Source organism: Myxine glutinosa, chromosome 12, assembly GCF_964187855.1.
Source record: "Myxine glutinosa chromosome 12, kmMyxGlut1.1, whole genome shotgun sequence".
NCBI classification, from domain to species: domain Eukaryota; kingdom Metazoa; phylum Chordata; class Myxini; order Myxiniformes; family Myxinidae; genus Myxine; species Myxine glutinosa.
In genome coordinates, this window is record NC_136272.1 from 41141510 (window position 1) to 41166640 (window position 25131).

Consider the following 25131-nt stretch of genomic DNA (forward strand, 5'->3'; position numbering starts at 1 on the left):
TCGTCATCACCTTCATCGTCATCACCTTCATCGTCATCAGTACTGCACAGCTAATTCATCATCATCTTCATCACGCAAGTTGTAGTATTGAAGAGCCGGGGCTCTTGCTTGATACGGACGAAATGACGGGCAAGACACAAACTCGTCCGAGAAGATATTTATTCTCAAAACCAACTCGGGAACACTGAAAAGCCCGTTTATCGGGCTGAATTATAAAGCACAACCAGAAACCGAAAGCCACGCCTCTCAAGCGTGGCGTGCTTGGTGGTCACGTGATCAACAGGTGTAGCTGATTATACCCGCACGCGCGGCACGCTTTGGCGGTCACGTGACCAGCCACTCTGGGGCTGGGGATCCCCGCCGGTGACGTCACCGGCTGGAGCAAGGAGATTCTCATGCTGGTCTTGCTTGGGGAACCCATGGGTTGCTACAGTATCTTCAATGGTGAGTACCCATTAGAATTTTATATGTTGTTAAAATTACGTATGTTTAAGAGTGTAAAAAGTGTTTAAGAGTATAGGAAGTGTTTATAAGAGTATGGGAAAGGTTAATAAGAGTGTGGGGAGGGTCATAAAGCTTTAAAATATATATAAATAATAAAATAAAAATATGGTCGCTACTTCGCGGATTTTCGTCTATCGCGGGGGGTTCTGGAACTTAACCCCCGCGATAAACGAGGGATCACTGTATATATATTGTTACGGGACCGCGGCGAGGATGTTGTTCGCCGAGCGGATGGCCGCCGCGCCCGAACAGTTACCCCGACTAACCCGATTCCTGAACGTTGGCCGAATCGCGCCACAGATATTCAATGGGGAAAAGACTAAAACGAAGGATGTAAAGAAGAAAGAAAGACAAAGGGTAAGAAATACCAATATAATTTATTTCTATTTACACCCAAAAGTAACCAAGGAGAAGGAAGGATAATAAAATAATTTACAGAAGAAATCAGAGACACAGTGAAAATCGCTAGCTTATCTAAACAGGCTTAATTAATACCCTGGGACAAGACACACAGAACAAACTCACGTACACGAATGGGGAAATTGCAAGCAGGAATGACAGGAGGTGGGTGGCTGGAGGGGGAGGAAGGCACGGAGCTGGCTGGAGCTTGTTCCCGCACGGGACGTCGGGCTGGACCTCGACGGCCGCCGATGCCACCGATCCTGTCGTGTGCGCGGGGTAACGGGTCGGAGCTGCTTGGTGGAGCCAACGCTGCTGGTGGGGGGGTCTGGCGTGACGGGTCCTCTCTCCCTCTCTCACAAACTCGCAGGACTCTTTCTCTCTTTGCTTCGCTTCGCCCCTTCTCTCCTCTCTCTTCTCTCTTTCTTAGTCCAACCCAGTCCAACAACTTCCTCTCTTGCTTGGTCCAACTCTTAGTCCCACTCAGTCCAACTCTTAGTCCAACAACAACTTCCAGGCTTTCGCGCGTGCTCTATATAGCGCCTCAGGCGATCAAGCCGCTGGTGTCCAGGACACGCCCATCGGTGAGCTCGCCTCGGCCCTGATTGGTCGGCACGGCCCTCTGGCTCCGCCCTTGACGATGGGCGGGCACGCCCAGGAGTCGGCAGCTCCTCCCCCTTCTTCTCCAAGCCGACCTCGTGGCGAATGGAGTCGCGGAGGGAACAGTTGGCAATTGTTGGAAGGGGAATGTGAATGAAAGGGGATCTATTCTTATTTCACTTGGTGCAATGGAGTATTTAAATTAATGGGAGACACAGCCTTACACTAATACACATAATAAGGATATAACTATTGAACAGGGATATATGGTGTCCTTCGTGTATGCTTTATGGAATTAACTACGGGAACGCCCTTTGACCTTTATACACAGACTGGAGGCAGGAGGGTCCAGAATAAAGCAATAATAATTAAAAAAAACACAATCCTCATATCCACAACAATATATATCTGGTATATATATATATATATATATCTGGTATATATATATATATATATCTGGTATATATATATATATATCTGGTATATATATATATATATCTGGTATATATATATATATATATCTGGTATATATATATATATATATCTGGTATATATATATATATATACATATATATATATATATATATATATATATATATATATCTGGTATATATATATATATATATATATCTGGTATATATATATATATATCTGGTATATATATATATATATCTGGTATATATATATATATATCTGGTATATATATATATATATCTGGTATATATCTGGTATATATATATATATATATATATATATATATATATATCTGGTATATATATATATATATCTGGTAACAGAATGTTTACTTGATGGGGTGTCTGACATTTGACCTCTTGACCCCAAAATCTAATCAGTTGATCTTTACATTGTTATACACTAGGGCATGCCCGTACTATATATATATCTAAAATTATATCCCCCCCCTCTATTTACATGAAATGGTTTGGTCCATTCGCAAAGCCAAAGCGAACGGCTTGCGAGTACGGTGACAATCCCCCCCCTCTATTTACATGAAATGGTTTGGTCCATTCGCAAAGCCAAAGCGAACGGCTTGCGAGTACGGTGACAATCCCCCCCCCCCCCCTCTATTTACATGAAATGGTTTGGTCCAAAGCGAACGGCTTGCGGAGTTTGGTAAAGAAATCGCCATAGCTCGGTAACTACTTGTCCGATTAATATGAAACCTTGAAAAGGCACATCCTCGGGTCCCCAGCAATATACCTGGCAAGTTTAAAGTATATCGGACCCGTGGTTGTCGAGAAACAGCGGTCACAGACAAACACACAGACAAACACACAGACAAACACACAGACAAACACACAGACAAACACACACACACACACACAGAGATTACTGGAATTATAGATAGATAAGTGCACCAAGTTTGACTAGGATATCTTCAGCCTTTCTCAAGTTATCGCGGTAATTAAATCCCATCACGGACGGAGAGACGGACAACCCAAAACATGATGCCTCTGGCGACTTCGTCAGCAGTCATAAAAATGTGTTTGTTTATGCATTCAGACCCTGCAGGAAACAGTGCGACCAAACTTTGCATGGCCTCCTCTCATCCAGAGGAAGGTCAAGGGAGATGTTTGGATAAAACAAAAAAATTGACCCCAGATAAATAGCCTTCAGGCCTCGCTCAGGTCTTGTACTTGTACACTGCCTTGCTTTTTGGCCTGACTCCTCCTGCTCCCCACTCACCCCTCCTCCCGCTCCCTTCTCACCCCTTTTCCTCTTCACCACTCACCCCACTTCTACCCGCTCACCCTTCCCCCTGCCCCCCCCCCCCTTACTGTACTCCCCCCTCTCTTCTCTCTTTCTCCCAACTCCCCTCTGTCTTCCACCTATCCCCACCCCTCCCCTTCCTCCCCCATCCTCTCTCTCGCCGCCCCCACTCTCTTCATATTTCCGTCAGCTAAACGAAACGTCAGTACCTTTGCTAGTAATCAATAAAAGTACTGGTATTTTTGTTGAGAATGAGTGCGCGAGGCAAGACGACAATGGCACTTGATAGAGTGCATAGTTATCTTTTGTATTATCCCCATACAAACGATATCACAATATTTACTGTAGAAAAGCAAATTGTAATCTATTACCATGCCTAATTTTACAAAAGCAGAAAGATGTAGTGGTACTCACATCTAATTGCCTGACGATCCGTTTCTTTTTCTTTTTCTTTTTCTTATCAAGCTCAACTCCAGGAATGGGAAAATATTCCTCATTGTCTTGTGAACAAGGAAGAAAAGAACTAGCAAAAGCAGGTAATGAACATTGGTCTATCGAATGAACTGGATAAATTGAAGCCAACTGCTCAGGGCTCAACAGGTTATCAAAACCAAAGAAAGAGTCATGCTGGACTGAACTTGTATCAGCAGCAGAGGTCCGCGACTCACCACAGCAGAAACGCCGGGGTGAATGTGCAATCACGGAGGACTTAGAAAGACGCGAGTACGAGCGCTTTACTTTGAGTGACATTGGTGGTGGTGAGGCGCAGGGACCTGGTGACAATTCCAATGGGACAACACAGGTTTCTCCTGAGGGTTCAACATCCTCAGATATTCCAGCCTTTTGAGAAGAGGTATGTGCATCTTCAATCGGCATTGTGGTTGTAGCTTCATGTAGTCGCTGGTGAAGGTGACCAGAGACCGTAATATTGGACATTGGAAGGTCCTGGCCATGTGATGATGCACAATCCTGCAAGAAAAGAAAAGAAAAGCGGAAACATCAAATAACACCAAGTAGGCAGTTTAACTACCGCACGTGCACACGCTAAAATACATGGTTGTTATGGGCATCAACAATTTACTCAAAGCCTCCTCCAGGTTAAAACGCTTGGCCTATCATATTCGACGTTGTCACTCCCCAGAGTACTCTGGGTATCAGCGATGTCACAACAATGGGGCCGCTTTTCTTCACAGCACTCAGCGGGGAATTTCCTCAGGAATTTCATCCTCCCAATACATGCTGCTAACCTATGAGGAGTGTCAGTGCTCCTAACCTTTTAAAATGCTTAACGTCAAGCAAGGAAGCAGCACATACAATTTGTTGTGGAAAACCATTCAGGTCCGCACAACTTTTAGTCCAACGGTTTGGTTTAATTGCATTTAGATCATCACATCATTCCTGTAAGTAGAAATACACAATAAGCATACGATGCGACATCTCATAAAGCCATTCATATCAGTCAATGCAAGCAAGCTAGATATTCTATAAAGGCGTACCATTAACGAGGCTACCGATGTAACATGTCACAAGGGAGAAGTCTCGGAGCACTGACACGGCAACGGGTCTTATAGTCACGCCCCTAGTGGGGACAACAATGACAGCGAGCAGCGAGCATCCCCACCCGGGTTCAGTACGGATACGATTTCACTACATTCACCCCCCCCCGTCAGAATTATACGGCCGCGTGGCTAAAAGCGAGTGAGCGTCAGCATGGGCGCGGAGTATTAGTCGGCCCAACCGTAGCGGGCCGGGCGGCGAATTTCTCTGCCAGCACGCGTTCGAAATTCCCCGGGTACGGCGTCTCGTAACCCTGTATCCCCGGTGTCAGAGGCGTCAACAGGGTCGGGTGATGAAGGGGGTAACGCCAAGTCGTCGGACCCGGGCAGTCTCGACGGGGGGAGGGTCGGTGGACTGTCGGCGATGGGAGCGTCGGGAGAGGTCATAGTCTCATAGACGGGTTCGACTGGTTCGTCCGATGCCCTACTAAGGTCGTCGACCCCGCAAGGGGCAAGATGACGAACGGAGACAGTAGTCTCACGACCATCAGACGTCATCACACGAGCATGCTCAGGATTAGCCTGGAGAATCTGCACTTTGTCCACAAGGGGGTCGTACTTGCTCGCGCGAACTGCCCGTTTAAGGTAGGCCGGCCCGGGCCCAGCGAGCCAACTGGGCAAAGACCGTATACACCCCGAGCTCCTGGGGTGGTGGAAAAGACGCTCGTGGGGAGTTTGGTTAGTTGCCGTACTCAGGAGTGCCCGGATTGAGTTCAACGCCGCAGGTAGCGACCAAGCCCATTTATCGAGGCCCCGGCCGTGGGTCCGGAGATGGAGCATGACGGCCCTCCAGATAATCCCGTTGAAGCGTTCGATCTGCCCATTAGCCTGGGGTCTATACGGCGTGGTGTAACTAGACGCAACGTTGTTTTGGAGCAGATAGCCGCGCACCTCCTGAGACAAGAAGACTGCACCCCGGTCGGTATGGACATAGGCCGGGTAACCGAACATTGAGAACAAGTTCTGTAAGCAACGCATCACCGTGGCAGCAGTCATGTCCGCGCACATATAAGCAAAGGGGAATCGTGAGTACTCATCAACGATAGTGAGCAGATAGCGAGAGCCGCTCGACACCGGCAAAGGGCCCTTGAAATCCATCGCCAAGCGTTCCCACGGGCGTGTAGCCTTCACCAGAGTCCCCATAGGGGGGTTATAGAAACGCGGTTTGATTTCCGCGCAGATAGCGCAGTCGCGACAGATACGGCGGATATCGTCAATCGAGTAAGGGAGATTCCCACTCCGCACGAAATGAGCGAAACGCGTTACGCCGGGATGGCCCGCAGTAGCATGCAGCACCCGTAGGCCCTCCAACGAGGTGATACCAGCACATGTAGTGGGGCGCGATAAGGCATCGGCGGCCTGGTTATCCTTCCCTGGGCGATATTTGATGGTGTAACAGAAGTCGGCGAGTTCGATACGCCAGCGAGTGATTTTCTCGTTCTTAATGCGCTGGGCGTGTAAGGTGTCGTACATGAACGCAACGCTTTGCTGGTCCGTGATGATTTGGAAGCTCCGCCCGAGTAGGTACGGGCGCCATCGCCGAATAGACTCGACGATCGCATACGCTTCCTTTTCAACGGACGAGTGCCGCCGCTCAGCGGAGGTAAGAGTCCGTGAAAAGAAAGCCACGGGACGTCCCCCTTGGGAGAGGGTCGCCGCGATGGCCTGATCCGAGGCGTCACTTTCGAGGACGAACGAGCCGCTCTCGTCAATGGTTGCTACGGCGGCTCGGGCGATGTCGGTCTTAAGTCCTTCAAAGGCCGTCAATGCGGCCGAACTCAGGGGAAAGGTGTCGCAGGCCACAAGGGGGCGAAGTTTCGCGGAGAAATTTTGCACCCATTTGGAGTAATGGGCGAACAGCCCAAGGGCGCGTTTCAGGGAAGCCCGATCGCAGGGAGGGGCCATGTCGAGCAAAGGTCGCAGACGTTCCTTATCCGGAGAGACAGAGCCATGGGTCACGGTGTACCCCAGAAGATCTATGGTGCGTAGGGAGTATCGGCACTTATCCTCGTTCATAGTTAAGTGATACCGTTGCGCGACCTCAAGGAAGCGCTTCAGATTAGCGTCATGGTGCCCTTGGTCATATCCACAAACCGTAAGGTTATCGAGGTAGACGAAAACATCGGTTAAGTGCTCCCGCGCAACGAGGTCATCCATGGCCCTCTGGAAACAAGCGACCCCGTTCGTCACCCCAAAGGGCAATCGTGTAAATTGGTACAACCGCTGCCCCGACTCGAAAGCGGTATAGATACGATCCGCCCTAGAGATAGGGATCTGGTGGTACGCACTACGGAGATCGAGAGTACTATAGACCGAATACTGGGACACCTGTTGCACTAGCGCGTCCATCCCCGGAAGGGGGTAGGCATCCAGCTGTGTAAAGCGGTTAATCGTTTGGGAATAGTCGATTACCATGCGTTTGCGGTGGGCCTCACTGCGCACCACTAAGACCTGAGCACGCCACGGTGACCTACTAGGTTCTATGATGCCGTCTTTCAAGAGCTGTGTCGTTTCGTCCGCAATGAATTGCATGTCCGCGCGGGAGTAGCGTCTCGATTTTACCGCGACAGGGGTACAGTCGGAGGTTAGATTGGGGAACAGCGAAAGCGGACGGACGTCCATTTGCGCTAGGGCGCACACCGTTAGCGCGTCGTCCGCCCCCACAACAAGAGTGTCAGGCCCACCGAACTCCATTACCAGACGTCCATGCAGCTTAAGAAAATCGTGTCCTAGCAGAATATCAGCACATAATGCGGGTAAAACCATAAGGTGTACATCAGGGAAAACCCGTCCCTTTAGCACTAGTTTCAATCGGCATTCCCCTTTTGTGCTAAGCCGGAGTCCCTGGGATGCCATGAAGATCCGTCGTGTAGACCGCCCGATCCGCCATCCATGCCTGAGCACAAGTCGCTGGTCGATAAAACTATCCGTAGATCCGGTGTCCACCAAGGCCTGAACACAATGGCCCTCAACCATAAGGGGAATAAGGGCTTGAGCCAGGCCAGACGAGGCAGCTGGGAGCGGGACTGAGCCCCCCGAATGGGTCGGACCAGCCTCGCGGGTGGATCCTACACCAGCTGCAGTTTTGCGATCGTGGCCGGAGTCTGCGTTGACCATGGGGAATCCATTATCGTCATCAGAGGACTTTCCCCAGCATTCCGGTGTTTCGCGATTCAAAATCCGATGAGAAAAGGCCTCAGTAGTATTTGACATCGCCTTTTGACACTCCTGGCAGATAAAGGCTTCCGTTGTAGCCGAAATCGCCTTTTTCGTTTGGTCGCTTTGACAAAAGGCTTCCGTAGTATTCGAAATCGCCTTTTTCGTTTGGTCGCTTTGACAAAAGGCGTCCGTAGTAGTATTCGAAATCGCCTTTTTCGTTTGGTCGCTTTGACAAGAGGCTTCCGTAGTATTCGAAAGCTGTTTCTTCCCTTGCGTGGCTCGAGGTTTGGCCAAGGACGCGGCCTTTGTCCCCGATGGAGAATGAGACGGTGGTGGCTTTCCGGTGGCGCCAGTCAAGGTTGTCTGAGCGCCCAGCGGGCCGCAGCGAGGGGCCCTCCCCTTCGAAGACGGGTAAGGCGCTGGGCTCGTGGGTTCTGCTACAAGCCCGTTCAAGGTTGCCGCGCCTGCGCGACCGCGGCTGCGCGTGTCGAAGGGCCGCGAGCCGCGTGCCGATTTCTTGCAAACTTTCGCGTAATGTCCCTTTAGCGAGCACAAATGGCAAATAGCGTCACGTGCCGGACACACGACTCGGGCATGACGAGGCCCTCCACAAAAAAAACATGCGGCCCCGCGCAAGACCTTGGGTCTGCTGGTCGTAACGGCAGCTGTCAGGGTAGGGTCATCCTCCGGAGCATCCCGGAGTTCAGCAGGCGGATCCACGTCCTCGTCAGTGGTCCTCTCCGGCCGGGCGTGTAGTGAGGTGCCCGCCAAAAGGCGCGTGCGATCATAGGCGTTCGATTGCATCCGCGCTTCAGTATACACCGTCGCTTGCTCAACCGCCGTAGCGAAGGTCAGGTCGGTCTTCTCCAAGAGTTTGAGACGTAGTTCCTGAGAGGAGACCCCTGCTATGAAGGCATCTAAAAGTCGATCATCTTTAGCCTGCTCGGGAGTCCGTGGCTGGGCGCTGTCCAGCATGAGCTGCCGGAGCTCCTGGGCGTAATGATCCATAGGCTCGTTGGGTTGCTGCCGTCGCGTCTGCAGCAAATAACGCGCATACACAGGGCTTTTTTCTTTTATATAAAGCCGCTTGAGCTCCGCGACGGTAAGATCATACGTCGTGCATTGAGCGACCGAGTGGTAGACCCGGTAGTCGATTTTTGAGTGTAATATTGCTAGCTTCGCGGCAGGCGTCGGAGCGGTATCAGGCTCATTAAAGAGATGCTCCAGTTGCTTGAGCCAGTGCTTGAGTTGCAAGCCTCCGTCCGTGGCTTGTGGGTCGGCGCTGAAAATGGACACCGTCAACGTCTTGTTGCCAGCCATGTCAGCAGATCATAAATGCAATTAAGTGTTGTGGAAAACCATTCAGGTCCGCACAACTTTTAGTCCAACGGTTTGGTTTAATTGCATTTAGATCATCACATCATTCCTGTAAGTAGAAATACACAATAAGCATACGATGCGACATCTCATAAAGCCATTCATATCAGTCAATGCAAGCAAGCTAGATATTCTATAAAGGCGTACCATTAACGAGGCTACCGATGTAACATGTCACAAGGGAGAAGTCTCGGAGCACTGACACGGCAACGGGTCTTATAGTCACGCCCCTAGTGGGGACAACAATGACAGCGAGCAGCGAGCATCCCCACCCGGGTTCAGTACGGATACGATTTCACTACACAATTTATAACAAGCGTTACGCCTAGGTCCCCTGTCGGTGAAGTGATGCGAGTTGACAAAGTGGAAGACGCAAGGTGGCCATCTCGGAATTTGACGTGGCGACCCAATTTTCAATAGCGTTCTCCCTTATGCGTAGATAATAATAATAATAATAATAATAATAATAATAATAATAATAATAATAAAGGAGTCTTATATAGCCCCATCAAGCAGAGTAAACTACCCTCATGGCGCTTTACATTATCATGCGAACGCACACACACCGCACACACACACACAAACATACACACACACAGACACACCCTCACTCTTGCCCTATTCCTCTCCCTCCCCATTCAAAACCCACAGATGTGTACTCCCGCTCCTCCTCCCCTCCCTCCCCCGCACATGTACACAGACATACTCTCGATCTCTGTCCCACCTCAAACCAAAGGGAAAACACTAACAGGACTTAGACTTTGAAAGACTTGTGAAACAGATAGGTTTTGAGGGAGGTTTTAAAGGCAGGAAGAGTCAACATGTCGAACAGAGGAAGGCAAGTCATTCCAGAGCAGAGGTGCAGCAAAGGAAAAGGATTTCTCGCCAAACGACTTGGTGCTGGTGCGCGGCGGCTCTGAGGTCATAGAGTCGTCGCTTGAACGAAGCCGTCGCCGAGGTTCATAGAGAGTGAGCAAATCGGAGAGATAGTGAGGTCCCGTTCCACACAATGATTTATAACATAGTGTGCAAATTTTGTATTGCACACGAGCAGAGACAGGCAAGGCAGCCAGTCTAAAGATTCAAGAAGCGGAGTAACATGGTCAGACTTCTTCGCCTTACAGACAAGACGAGCGGCAGAGTTTTGAACCTTTTGTAACTTATCCAAGAGAAACCGAGGGCAGCCAGCATACAAAGAATTACAATAGTCTAGCCTTGAGAGGACAAGGGCACAGACCAGAGTTAGAGCAGCTTGAGGAGTAAGAAAGTGGCGAATGGATGCGATCTTTCGCAGCTGAAAGTATGCTGATTTGCAAGTTTGAAGTACTTGCTTGGAAAATGTCATGTTACAGTCGAAAACCACACCAAGGTTCTTGGCCGACGAAATAAAGTTGACATCGGTTTTACCAACATGAATAGTGGTAGGAAGTGAACATTGTAGAGGACATCTGTGCGATCTTACAATCATAGACTCTGTTTTAGCATCGTTCAGCTGAAGTTTGTTTTGGGTCATCCAAGCCTTCACGTTGGCAATACAGCCTTCTAACACTTCAACAGTGGGCACGATTTGTTGAATCGTGCTTCCTTTATACAGCTGATTGTCATCCGCAAAGGCGTAGTGATCAACTGAATGTCTGGCAACAAGATCAAATAGAGGCTGAGTGTACAAAAGAAAGAGGATAGGTCCCAGGACTGAGCCCTGGGGAACGCCAAAGGAAAGCGGAGAAGGGGCTGATTTCTGGCCATTGACAACTGTTTGCACTCTATCAGTAAGATAGGACATCAGCCAGGAAAGTGGAGTACCAGTTATACCAAATGTGATTTCAAGACGACGAATTAAGACACTATGGTCAATCGTGTCAAAGGCGGCAGACAAGTCCAAAAGAGCAAGAACGGAAACCTTACCACAGTCAAGAGAGGTCAGAAGATCATTGGTTATTCTTAGGAGAGCGGTCTCGGTGCTATGGCCTGGTCTATATGCTGACTGGCGAGAATTGAAAAGATTATTTGAAACTAGATGGTCATTCATCTGTGATAGCACAATTCTTTCTGTGATCTTTGACAGGAAAGACAGGTTGGAGATAGGACGGTAATTTTTCATGTCGTTAAGGTCAAGGGTGGGCTTTTTAAGAAGTGGTTTAACAAGAGCTTGTTTAAAGAGAAGCGGAAATGAACCCGTAGTCAGAGAATCATTGATAACTGCAGTAATAAATGGGAGTAGGGTGTCCAAACACTCAATAAACAAATCGGTGGGAAGGGGGTCAAGATCACATGTTTTTGTGTTTGACTTGAGGATTGTACATTTGACAATTTCCTCAGTAACAGGAGTAAACAAACTAAGAGGTCGTCCGTGAAAGATGTTAGTAGCACCCACACACCAGATTAGAAGTTAGTAGTTCGTTTATTTTTCAAGATATTTCACTCACAAGGTGCAGACATATATATGGTGGCGGCCATCTTGGATTTTGACGTGGCGACCCAATTTTCAATAGCGTTCTTCCTTATGCCTAGGTACACCCACACACCAGATTAGAAGTTGGCACTTCGCTTATTTTTCAAGATATTCCGCTCACAAGGTTGACATACATGGCGTCAGACATACATGGCGGTGGCCATCTTGGATTTTGACGTGAGTTGCATCCACACACCAAATTAGAATTCGGTCCTTCGCTTAGGCACGCACGCACGTCCGCACACACGCACGGACGGACGCACACACGGACTGAGGGGAAAACCATAGTCCCCCTTTCGCTCCGCGGCGCGACGGGGGACAAAAAGTCGTTGGTACGACGAGGTCGGCGTTTAGAACAGTCGACCTCGCAGCATCAGCGTGGGCGCTCTAGACATTACACCACAAAGTCTGTTCTTTGTTCAATACATCCGACATTTTACATTTCATAGTGCCTGCCTACCATCGGCCATTGAGCTCTGTTGCGAACATTGAAATATACCCAAGGCCATAGAGTACGACGAACAAATAACGCCTTGGTAGAGCAAACAACAACTTAGACCAATGTAAACCACAAAATGGCAAACCAGTCCAGTGGATTCTTTTCTCGTATCATTTAACATACTTGTCTTTCTCCAAGCCTTCAGCCTCGCTGCCAGTCCCAATTACGTTTCTTTCAAAGTGCTTAAAACAACACATTCGTGCAACAATTGCAATATTAGATTAGACAAATAACGTACGATTATTCTTTGAGGAGCAATTGTTTTTCGTGTTGGTTTTGGTTCCATAAATTCTTCCTCTTTTACATCCTTCTTCTTTTTCACCATTTCCTACCAAAAAAAAAAAAAAAAATTAACCACAAGACAATAGTATCATGCGTTATGATTTGCAAGACTTCATAGTCAATTATTCTAACTTTGAGATGCTTCCATGTGTACAGAATCACAACACGGCAAAGTGTGCCAATGTAATGGTCGAGTCTGTGCTGTGAGAGCATTGGTGTGATAATACCTCCCACTTGTGCAACATAACAAGTCCTCGTATAACAAGTTTCATAGAACAATCAGTATACACTGCAAATCGGTTCGTTATACAAATACAACTGCATCAGAATAAAACAATTACCGTTTTAAAGTTCTTCTTTTTCATTTTATGAACACTTTGCGAGGGTGAAGAATGGAATTGGACCTTAACCCTTTGAGTACGGGATTTAAAAAAAAAAAAATCTGTTTATCTGTTTGGCAGTTGATTGAGGTGCTTTCTCCACCGTTCGAGCAATCCTTCGCTGCAATCTTCGATCACGTTTTCTCTTGCGGCCACGTCCAGGAAGGTTGGCTACAGCGCCATGGGCCTTAAACTTCGTGATAACATTGTGTGCGGTAGACACAGGAACATCAAGGTCTCTGGCGATGGACCAATAGCCTTGAGATTGTCCATGCTTAGCTACAATATTGTGTCTGACCTCCTCAGACAATAATTATATGGTTTTCTTTCTTTTATCCATGCTCATTGCGGTACACACAGCGACACAAAACAGCAGAATGACTCCTTTTCTCTATTCAAACTGGTTGAATGTGATTTTTATATTGCAGGCAACTGCACCTCACCATAGGCGAGTTAAATTCCTAAGTAAAGGAGAATCATCTACTTGCAATCTAATTATTTCTAACAACTTCTGAAAGGTGCCAATAATATTGTCCGGGCCATTTTAGGATTTCTGTGTGGAATAAGCTAAGATTTAGTAATTTTTCAGCTATTTTTTTTTGTTGTTCCACTGCAAACCAAAGAAATACATATGTGGATACCAAAATAATTTTTAATTTCAACAATTTTCTGGAAGAAATGGTGCATTATTTGAAAAAAATGTACAAGAGTGCCAATATTTTTGGCCACAACTGTATTCCACTGAAGAAACATTGAAAGGTTATAGTAAATGCAGTCACGTGAGGATGCAGTGTGATGGAGGTTGTGCTGGCACCTTTTGGCATCCACACTTATTTTTGTTTGTATGGTCATGCGGCATGCCATGTCTTGCAGAAAGGAAAAGCACAACAGGGAAGATGGGGGTGGTCGGACGAAGGGGATGACAGAAGGGCCACGAGGGGAAAGCCGATACGGGGCAGGACGAGGGGAAAGCCGAGACGGGGCCCGAAGAGGGGAAAGCCGAGACGGGGCCCGAAGAGGGGAAAGCCGAGACGGGGCCCGAAGAGGGGAAAGCCGAGACGGGGCCCGAAGAGGGGAAAGCCGAGACGGGGCCCGAAGAGGGGAAAGCCGAGACGGGGCCCGAAGAGGGGAAAGCCGAGACGGGGCCCGAAGAGGGGAAAGCCGAGACGGGGCCCGAAGAGGGGAAAGTCGATACGGGGCAGGACGAGGGGAAAGCCGAGACGGGGCCCGAAGAGGGGAAAGCCGAGACGGGGCCCGAAGAGGGGAAAGCCGAGACGGGGCCCGAAGAGGGGAAATCCGAGACGGGGCCCGGACGAGGGGAAAGCCGAGACGGGGCCCAGAAGAGGGGAAAGCCGAGACGGGGCCTGGACGAGGGGAAAGCCGAGACGGGGCCCGGACGAGGGGAAAGCCGAGACGGGGCCCGGACGAGGGGAAAGCCGAGACGGGGCCCGGACGAGGGGAAAGCCGAGACGGGGCCCGGACGAGGGGAAAGCCGAGACGGGGCCCGGACGAGGGGAAAGCCGAAAAGGGGCAGGCCGAGGGGAAATCCGAGACGGGGCAGCACGAGGGGAAAGCCGAGACGGGGCATGATGAGGGGAAAGCCGAGACGGGGAATGATGAAGGGAAAGCCGAGACGGGGCAGGACGAGATGAAAGCCGAGACGGAGCAGGACGAGATGAAAGCGGAGACGGGGCAGGACGAGGGGAAAGCGGAGACGGGGCAGGACGAGGGTAAAGCGGAGACGGGGCAGGACGAGGGGAAAGCCAAGACGGGGCAGGACCAGGGGAAAGCCAAGTGTCCATCTATGCACCATATTTCATCCATACAGGGTTGAAGGTAAATCCAAGAAATTTTAAGATTCCCAAAAAAAGAAAAAAAAGAAAAAAAAAAGATCATGGGGAAGAGGAAAGTTGGGTTGAGTCCTGCAGGAAGAGGGAGGGAATGGGAAGTGATATTGCACGAGATAAGGTGAGGGTGTGGAACATCTACGAGTCTGACACATAGGGTACTGGAAAAAACAATTTTGAATTGAGAATAAAGACACAGCTCAAACTAAACATGTCTCAGACAGTTGGCTGAAAGCAACACATTGTTGCACCAATTGCAATTTTACATTAGACCAATGACATACTGTTATTCTTCGAGGAGCAATGGTTTTTCTCGTCGATTCTGGTTCAACCTTTTCTTCCTCTTTTACGCCCTTCTTCCCAATTGCCTACGAAAAGAGGGGGGGGGGGGGGGGGGGTGGAAGGGGGGAAGTAATCACCCGACAATAGTGTCATGCGTAATGCTTCACGAGATCTAATGTCAAATTATTCAAAGTTTGAGATTGTGCTGCAAGTCGAACGTGAAGGTGCCACATTAACCCATGTGTGCAGTTTTGCAACGCATTGAAGTGTGCCAATGCAACGGTCCAGTCTGTGCTGTGAGGACATTGGTGTGATAACACATCCCAGTTGTATGGTCTTGAATGTTTTGGAGTCCTTGTACAACGAATTTGATAGAACAATCAGTAAATGAAGTAAATTGTTTCGTTATCTCGAGACTGCATCAGGTAGAGGTATAAAATATCAGGCACAACACACGACATCAGTTATAAAAACAATTACCGTTTTAAAGTTCTTCTTTTTCATGTTATGAACACTTTGCAAGGGTGAAGAATGGAATGGAACCTTCAGGAAGGTTGTATGGAAAAAAATACAACAATAAACTGATTAAAAAGGTCCATGCATTCCACTGAAGAAACATTTCAAGGTCATAGTGAATGCAGTCACTTGAGGATGCAATGTGATGGAGGCAGGGAAAGTCACTTTGTGGCACCCACATTTATTCAGTCATCTCATCTTGATTGTCGAAGAGATCAACTTATAAAATGGATCGTGATGTGCAGATGTCTGTCTGTCTGTCTGTCTGGGATAAGGGATGAGGGATGAGGGGAAAGCTGAGAAGGCTCTGTTTCTCTGTCCCTTAACTTTTTTCCTATTTTAGCTGCACCTTCTTGATCACAAAGTTGATAGTTCTGTAACTTGACGAATGAATACAAGACAGTAACTCGCACAATCGCTCAGGCTTCGCTTTTTCAATTCCAGATCATGATGGCTCCTGGGGGAGGGGGACAGGGGGATACTCACAAAAACTTTGTATCCCCACTCGTCCCTTATCTACCAACCGATGGCTCTAAAACCCGATACAGCCCTTCTCCCCAATGAACCACAGCATCGCTCGGTTCTTACATTTTCCGATTTGGTATTTTTTTTGAATTGCGACGGGGTCTCCCGGAGGAGGCTGTGGGGGGAGAGGTCAGGGGGTACCCCTTGAAACTTTGGATCCAGACTCATCCTTTACTTACCAACCAATTGCTCTGAAACCTTCCACCTCGATGATCTGCAAGATCTTGTAGTTTTAGATGTTTCACTTTTGTCTCAGGAGGGTCTCCCAGGTGGGGTGAACCAAATCAGCAGTTGTCAGAAATACAACTTCTGGAGATAACCGTCAGCCCACTCAGGGATATTTATATTTGTGTTGATAGACATGCGGCACGCAATATCTTGCAGAGGGGACAAGCAAAAAAGGGAAGTTGGGCGATAGCAGCACAAGAGGGTTGATGGGGGTGTTTAGCCGATAGGAGTGGGATAAGAGGGAGGCTGAGAGGAGTGGGATAAGAGGGAGGCCGAGAGGGGTGGGATGAGGGGGAAGCCGAGAGGAGTTGGATGAGGGGGAAGCCGAGAGTGGACAAGACAATGGGCAAGCTGAGGACAGGACGGGGCACAGGCCGAGAGGGGCAGGACGGGGCACAGGCCGAGAGGGGCAGGACGGGGCACAGGCCGAGAGGGGCAGGACGGGGAACAGGCCGAGAGGGGCAGGACGGGGAACAGGCCGAGAGGGGCAGGACGGGGCACAGGCCGAGAGGGGCAGGACGGGGCACAGGCCGAGAGGGGCAGGACGGGGCACAGGCCGAGAGGGGCAGGACGTGGCACACTGGCACAAGCCGAGAGGGGCAGGACGTGGCACACTGGCACAGGCCGAGAGGGGCAGGACGTGGCACAGGCCGAGAGGGGCAGGACGTGGCACAGGCCGAGAGGGGCAGGACGTGGCACAGGCCGAGAGGGGCAGGACGTGGCACAGGCCGAGAGGGGCAGGACGTGGCACAGGCCGAGAGGGGCAGGACGTGGCACAGGCCGAGAGGGGGCAGGACGTGGCACAGGCCGAGAGGGGCAGGACGTGGCACAGGCCGAGAGGGGCAGGACGTGGCACAGGCCGAGAGGGGCAGGACGTGGCACAGGCCGAGAGGGGCAGGACGTGGCACAGGCCTAGAGGGGCAGGACGTGGCACAGGCCTAGAGGGGCAGGACGTGGCACAGGCCGAGAGGGGCAGGACGTGGCACAGGCCGAGAGGGGCAGGACGTGGCACAGGCCGAGAGGGGCAGGACGTGGCACAGGCCGAGAGGGGCAGGACGGGGCACAGGCCGAGAGGGGCAGGACGGGGCACAGGCCGAGAGGGGCAGGACGGGGCACAGGCCGAGAGGGGCAGGACGGGGCACAGGCCGAGAGGGGCAGGACGGGGCACAGGCCGAGAGGGCAGGACGGGGCACAGGCCGAGAGGGGCAGGACGGGGCACAGGCCGAGAGGGGCAGGACGGGGCACAGGCCGAGAGGGGCAGGACGGGGCACAGGCCGAGAGGGGCAGGACGGGGCACAGGCCGAGAGGGGCAGGACGGGGCACAGGCCGAGAGGGGCAGGACGGGGCACAGGCCGAGAGGGGCAGGACGGGGCACAGGCCGAGAGGAGGCATGACGAGGAGAAGCCAAGAGGAAGCATGATGAGGGGGAAGCCAAGAGGAAGCATGATGAGGGGGAGGCTAAGAGGGGGCATGATGAGGGGGAAGCCAAGTGTCCATCTATTCACCATATTTCATCCATACAGGGTTGAATGTAAATCCAATAAATTTTAAGATTAAAAAAATATATATATATGGCAGGCGAAGAGAAGGAAAGTTGGGAGTCATGTCAGAAGAGGGAAGGCATGGAAGGTGGTATCATATGAGATAAGGCAAGGGTGTAAAACATCTATGAGTCTGACACATGGGGTACTTGGGGAATAAACAATTTTAAGTTAAGAATAAAGACACAGCTCAAACTAAACATGTCTCAGACAGTTGGCTGAAAGCAACACATTGTTGCACCGATTGCAATTTTACATTAGGCCAATGACATACTGTTATTCTTCGAGGAGCAATGGTTTTTCTCGTCAATTCTGGTTCCACCTTTTCTTCCTCTTTTACGTCCTTCTTCCCAATTGCCGAAGAAAAGAGGAACAAAAAATTAATCACCCGACAACAGTGTCATGCGTAATACTTTCCGAGATCTAATGTCAAATGATTCAAAGTTTGAGATGGTGCTGAAAGTCCAACGTGAAGGTGCCACATTAAACCATGTGTGCCGTTTTGCAACGCGGTGAAGCGTGCCAATGCAACGGTCGAGTCTGTGCTGCGAGGACATTGGTGTGATAACACGTCCCATTTGTATTGTCTTGAATGTTTTGGAGTCCTCGTTCAACAAATTTTATGGAACAATCAGTAAATTCCTGGTGTTGGGCTAGCGGCTCGGGTGCCAGCTTAGGATCCTAGGATCCTGGGTTCGAATCCCGGTCGATCGCTGAATTAACGCCAGGGGGGTTGACTCAGCCTGTCATCCTTCCGAGGTCGGCTAATTGAGTACCAGTTCACTGGTAATTCCCTGTTTGTCGTAAAAGGCGACAAAAAGGGTTGGCAGCAGGAAGGGCATCCGGCCGTAAAACATTGCTTCAAAAAGGGGACCAAAAAAAACAACAACCACGGTGCCCGAAAAAGGCCAACCCCCGCCTTGCGGGGAAAAATGGCCTCTAAAGGTGGGGGGTTTTTTTTTTTTTTTGAAATCAGTAAATGAAGCGAATTGTTTCGTTATACCAAGACTGCATCAGAAATCAGTATAAAATATCAGGCATAAAACAATTAACGTTTTAAAGTTATTCTTTTTCATGTTATGAACACTTTGCAAGGGTGAAGAATGGAATGGAACCTTTAGGAAGGTTGTATGGGAAAAAAATACAACAATAAACTGATTCCAAAAGTCTTCATATATTCCACTAACTAAACATTTGAAGGTCATAGCCAATGCAGTCACTTGAGAATACAAAGATAAAGGCAGTGCTGTTACTTTGTAGCATCCACACTTATTTTTGTGTTTCTATTGTCATGCGGCATGCATGCCATGTTTTGCAGAAAGCACAAACAAAACAGGGAAGATGGGAGGTGGTAGGATGCAGGGGATGATAGGAGGGCCCCGAGAAGCAAGCCGCGGGGCAGAGCGACGAGGGGCAGAGCGACGCGGGGCAAGCCGAGAGGCAGAGGGACGCGGGGCAAGCCGAGAGGCAGAGGGACGCGGGGCAAGCCGAGAGGCAGAGGGACGCGGGGCAAGCCGAGAGGCAGAGGGACGCGGGGCAAGCCGAGAGGCAGAGGGACGCGGGGCAAGCCGAGAGGCAAAGGGACGCGGGGCAAGCCGAGAGGCAAAGGGACGCGGGTCAAGCCGAGAGGCAAAGGGACGCGGGGCAAGCCGAGAGGCAAAGGGACGCGGGGGCAAGCCGAGAGGCAAAGGGACGCGGGGGCAAGCCGAGAGGCAAAGGGACGCGGGGGCAAGCCGAGAGGCAAAGGGACGCGGGGCAAGCCGAGAGGCAAAGGGACGCGGGGCAAGCCGAGAGGCAAAGGGACGCGGGGCAAGCCGAGAGGCAAAGGGACGCGGGGCAAGCCGAGAGGCAAAGGGACGCGGGGCAAGCCGAGAGGCAAAGAAGGGACGCCGGGCAAGCCGAGAGGCAAAGGGACGCGGGGGCAAGCCGAGAGGGGGAAGAAACCCGGGGCAAGCCGAGAGGGGAAAAGATGAGGGGGAAGTTGAGAGTCCATCGATGTACCATAGTTCATCCACACTGAGTTGAGGGTAAACCAAAGAAATTTTAAGATTCTGAAAAAAAAGAGAAAGATGGAAGGTGGGACAAAGGAAAGTAGGGTTGAGACATGTAGGAAGAGGAAAGGAATTGTCGGAGATAAGACAAGGGGGTAGAACATCTGTGAGGGTGAAGCGAATAATCAGTTTTGAGTTCAGAATGAAGACTGCCCCAACTCAACCGGTCTCAGCCAGTTGGCTTAAAGCAATCCATCCTTCCAACAATTGCAATTCTAGATTCAACTAATGACTTACTCTCATTCTTCGATGAGCAACTGTTTTACGTGTCGATACTGGTTCCACATTTTCTTCCTCTTCTTCGTCCTTCTTCCCCTTTTCCTACAAAACGAGGAAAAATGTAAACACCGAATAAAAAAAACTATACAAGCCAACATAGGGTTAAAGATGAAGCCAATAAACCAAAATCCATGATGTTATTTTGGGAATGATAGAAAGCTTACAATATGAAAAGGGCAACAAGAACAGGAAGTCTTTTTTAATGCCATACAGGATTACAGGGCTGCACTAACTGCCCTGGCCCAGGTTTGTTTTCATGATTGACATACTGTACATATAAACAGTAATTTCTATTTTCCTCAACAACTTAGACTATTCTCTCTTTATTCACTTTTCTATCAATGCAGTTATTATATTTAAGGCCTGGCCTCGATGAGGACGATACAGTCCATGACAGGAGCCTTCAACATAAAAAAAATACCCCACTTAAACCTGCCACGTAGAATGCCGATTCGTTAGAGCCCTTTGTCCTGGAGAAAAAAAATGTAGTTCAAAAAAAAAAAAAAAAGGAACAAAATTCATAACACCGTGCAAGTAAACACCGCTGCCATTGTTTGTACAGTGTGCACAAGCTCTGAGCCAATCAGCACTGTTTATAGGAGTAGGAATGGAACTGCCTTTAGAGGCCATTTTTCCCTGCAGAGTGGGGGTTGGCCTTTTTTGGGCACTGCGGCCCCCTTTTTGAAGCAATTTTTTCATGGTCGGATGCCCTTCATGCCGCCAACCCTGTTAGTCGCCTCTTGTGACACACAGGGAGTTACCATTGAGCTGGCACTCAATTTGCCGAACTCAGAAGGATGACAGGCTGAGTCAACCCCCCCCCCTCCTTCCCCCTTGCGTTAATTCAGCGATCGCCAGGGATTAGAACCTAGGATCCTTGGATCCCAAGCTGGCACCCTAACCGCGAAGCCAACACCAGGCATAAATAGGAGTAGGAGTGATGGCAAATTTGCCTTTAGGAAGGTTGTATGGAAAAAAAAATACAACAATAAACTGATTACAATAGTCTTCATATATTCCACTAACTAAACATTTGAAGGTCATAGCGAATGCAGTCACTTGAGAATACAAAGATGAAGGCAGTGCTGTTACTTTGTAGCATCCACACTTACTTTTGTGTTTCTATTGTCATGCGGCATGGCATGCATGCCATGTTTTGCAGAAAGCACAAACAAAACAGGGAAGATGGGAGGTGGTAGGACGCAGGGGATGATAGGAGGGCCCCGAGAAGTAAGCCGCGGGGCAGAGCGACGCGGGGCACAGCGAGGCGGGGCAGAGCCGAGAGGCAGAGCGACGGGAGGCAAGCCGAGACGCAGAGGGACGGGAGGCAAGCCGAGAGGCAGAGCGACGCGGGGCAAGCCGAGAGGAAGAGGGCCGCGGGGCAAGCCGAGAGGAAGAGGGCCGCGGGGCAAGCCGAGAGGAAGAGGGCCGCGGGGCAAGCCGAGAGGAAGAGGGCCGCGGGGCAAGCCGAGAGGAAGAGGGCCGCGGGGCAAGCCGAGAGGAAGAGGGCCGCGGGGCAAGCCGAGAGGAAGAGGGCCGCGGCGCAAGCCGAGAGGCAGAGGGACGCGGGGCAAGCCGAGAGGCAGAGGGACGCGGGGCAAGCCGAGAGGCAGAGGGACGCGGGGCAAGCCGAGAGGCAGAGGGACGCGGGGCAAGCCGAGAGGCAGAGGGACGCGGGGGGGCAAGCCGAGAGGCAGAGGGACGCGGGGGGGCAAGCCGAGAGGCAGAGGGACGCGGGGGGGCAAGCCGAGAGGCAGAGGGACGCGGGGGGGCAAGCCGAGAGGCAGAGGGACGCGGGGGGGGCAAGCCGAGAGGCAGAGGGACGCGGGGGGGGGCAAGCCGAGAGGCAGAGGGACGCGGGGGGGCAAGCCGAGAGGCAGAGGGACGCGGGGCAAGCCGAGAGGCAGAGGGACGCGGGGCAAGCCGAGAGGCAGAGGGACGCGGGGCAAGCCGAGAGGCAGAGGGACGCGGGGCAAGCCGAGAGGCAGAGGGACGCGGGGCAAGCCGAGAGGCAGAGGGACGCGGGGCAAGCCGAGAGGCAGAGGGACGCGGGGCAAGCCGAGAGGCAGAGGGACGCGGGGCAAGCCGAGAGGCAGAGGGACGCGGGGCAAGCCGAGAGGCAGAGGGACGCGGGGCAAGCCGAGAGGCAGAGGGACGCGGGGCAAGCCGAGAGGCAGAGGGACGCGGGGCAAGCCGAGAGGCAGAGGGACGCGGGGCAAGCCGAGAGGCAGAGGGACGCGGGGCAAGCCGAGAGGCAGAGGGACGCGGGGCAAGCCGAGAGGCAGAGGGACGCGGGGCAAGCCGAGAGGCAGAGGGACGCGGGGCAAGCCGAGAGGCAGAGGGACGCGGGGCAAGCCGAGAGGCAGAGGGACGCGGGGCAAGCCGAGAGGCAGAGGGACGCGGGGCAAGCCGAGAGGCAGAGGGACGCGGGGCAAGCCGAGAGGCAGAGGGACGCGGGGCAAGCCGAGAGGCAGAGGGACGCGGGGCAAGCCGAGAGGCAGAGGGACGCGGGGCAAGCCGAGAGGCAGAGGGACGCGGCGCAAGCCGAGAGGCAAAGTGACGCGGGGCAAGCCGAGAGGCAAAGGGACGCGGGGCAAGCCGAGAGGCAAAGGGACGCGGGGGCAAGCCGAGAGGCAAAGGGACGCGTGGCAAGCCGATAAGCAAAGGGACGCGGGGCAAGCCGAGAGCCAAAGGGACGCGGGGCAAGCCGAGAGGCAAAGCGACGCGGGACAGGCCGAGAGGCAAAGGGACGCGGGGCAAGCCGAGAGGCAAAGGGACGCGGGGCAAGCCGAGAGGCAAAGGGACGCGGGGCAAGCCGAGAGGCAAAGGGACGCGGGGCAAGCCGAGAGGGGGAAGAAACCCGGGGCAAGCTGAGAGGGGAAAAGACGAGGGGGAAGTTGAGAGTCCATCGATGTACCATAGTTCATCCGCACTGAGTTGAGGGTAAACCAAAGAAATTTTAAGATTCTGAAAAAAAAGAGAAAGATGGAAGATGGGATAAAGGAAAGTAGGGTTGAGACATGTAGGAAGAGGAAAGAAATTGTCGGAAATAAGAAAAGGGGGTAGAACATCTGTGAGGGTGAAGAGAATAATCAGTTTTGAGTTCAGAATGAAGACTGCCCCAACTCAACCGGTCTCAGCCAGTTGGCTTAAAGCAATCCATCCTTCCAACAATTGCAATTCTAGATTCAACTAATGACCTACTCTCATTCTTCGATGAGCAACTGTTTTCCGTGTCGATACTGGTTCCACATTTTCTTCCTCTTCATCGTCCTTCTTCCCCTTTTCCTACAAAACGAGGAAAAATGTAAACACCTAATAAAAAAACTATACAAGCCAACATAGGGTTAAAGATGAAGCCAATAAACCAAAATCCATGATGCACCCTAACCGCGAAGCCAACACCAGGCATAATAGGAGTAGGAGTGATGGCAAATATTCTTTTTATTGAGGTATGTACATATTTTATGTTTTTTTTGTTCATAACATTACGTGTCGACTCTGGGCACCGCAACAAGTGAACCGGTAACCCGGAGGGCGTCATGGCAGAAAATAAATAAAGACACGACTGTGCCCTTGGTGATGGTTTAAGGGTGAAACCAACATAACATGAGACAGAAGGATAATGTTACAAGAAATACTTATTGATCCCTAATGTCTACATTGAGCACAATAATATTAATTGAATGGAACAATTAATGACTTTCCCAAAAAATCCCCAAATTAAATACGTACCAACATTACATTCAGCAATGCAGCTATACGGCAACTCCTGACTCTCGACATGGCAACTCAGTTTGACTTCGGCTCTATGGTCTGATCGCTCCGTCTGTCCGAGTGCCTCGGACCCCCAGCTCGCCCGGCAACACGAGCACCACCTCTCGAGTGTCCTTTCGCAAGCGATGAACCTGAACCAGAGCGACTACAAGACGTGCTCAGCCTCTCTCAAGTCGCTCTTTCATAATGCGTTGGCGGGGGTGGGGCCAACAATCGGATCAAAATGAACTCTTGGTGAAAATACGGCTGTAGATTGGAGCACCACCATTTAGCCCAACACATGCCAGACCGTTATGACTTTCCCTCATTTGGTCTCGAAACCAGGGCGCGGGAGCATGGAGCTCTCCGGGATCAACTTGGGGCTTGGCTTGTGGCACGTTACAGACAAGGGGTGAACACCGAGGGTTCATGGAGACGGACAGAGCGATTTATTATTCACAGGATGTCGATGGCCAGTCAAACGTCTGTTCATTCCGAGGTGTTTAATGAGGCTTGCAGGGCTCCTGCCACCGCACATACTTCTCACGCTCTCACGGTGAAGGTCAGACTGTGATGGAGGTAATGATGAGTTATGTGGGTAGTCGAGGTGAGGTTGTGGTGAGCAGTCGTGAGGCTTTGTGTCGGGAGCCATGAACAGCATGTATAATGCCTTAACACAATGGAATTTAGCATGTATGGAGGAAAACAAGTGCAACTAAACATCTGTATTAATAAATGGTTACTGTGATGAACGTATGTGTCGTATATAAAGGAAAGATATCGGAAAATAGAGTGGGTGACAGTTTGGTTTTAGCGCGCCATTCAAATGAGCTTTTGGCGTGATGCGGGAACCACTCGCGGCCCACGAACTTTCCAGATTAAAACAAGAACCGCAGATACGTCACGAGATGCGCACATGAAACAATTACCCCCCAGGAAAAACAGGGGAAAAGCCTCTCTACCGTTCACAAACGCATTGTATTACACTCTCAACCACAACACACAGGGAAGGAGCTATTCTAATAAACAATGGAAATAACCACACAAAGGGACCTGTATGGTGGTTGCCATTACCCCTGAGCGGTTTCCGAAAACCGCTATATATATCTATGTATATATATATATATATATATATATATATATATATATATATATATATATATATAT

General features: G+C 50.7%; 1 protein-coding gene and 1 long non-coding RNA gene across 5 annotated transcripts in view; both read right to left on the minus strand.

Moving 5' to 3' along the window:
• Positions 1-23547, minus strand: part of CDCA5 (cell division cycle associated 5) — a 50257-nt gene extending 26710 nt beyond the window's left edge. The window contains exons 1-7 of one of the 4 annotated variants that reach the window (XM_078766760.1): positions 23413-23547; positions 20167-20250; positions 18153-18224; positions 15549-15611; positions 15071-15154; positions 12516-12605; positions 3649-4203 (exon numbers count right to left, since the gene is read on the minus strand). In XM_078766760.1, the coding sequence (XP_078622886.1) occupies positions 3649-4203; positions 12516-12605; positions 15071-15154; positions 15549-15611; positions 18153-18224; positions 20167-20250; positions 23413-23418 (954 nt within the window). In that variant the 5' untranslated portion in view covers positions 23419-23547. The remainder of the gene's footprint in view (positions 1-3648; positions 4204-12515; positions 12606-15070; positions 15155-15548; positions 15612-18152; positions 18225-20166; positions 20251-23412) is intronic. The other 3 variants (XM_078766762.1, XM_078766761.1, XM_078766763.1) reach the window with 3 other exon arrangements.
• LOC144888426 (uncharacterized) lies at positions 9327-9527 on the minus strand. Its single transcript, XR_013621000.1, has 2 exons — positions 9474-9527; positions 9327-9375 (listed from the first exon to the last, which is right to left on the minus strand). It is a non-coding gene; the product is annotated as an uncharacterized LOC144888426 (long non-coding RNA).
• Positions 23548-25131: the final 1584 nt, after the last annotated feature.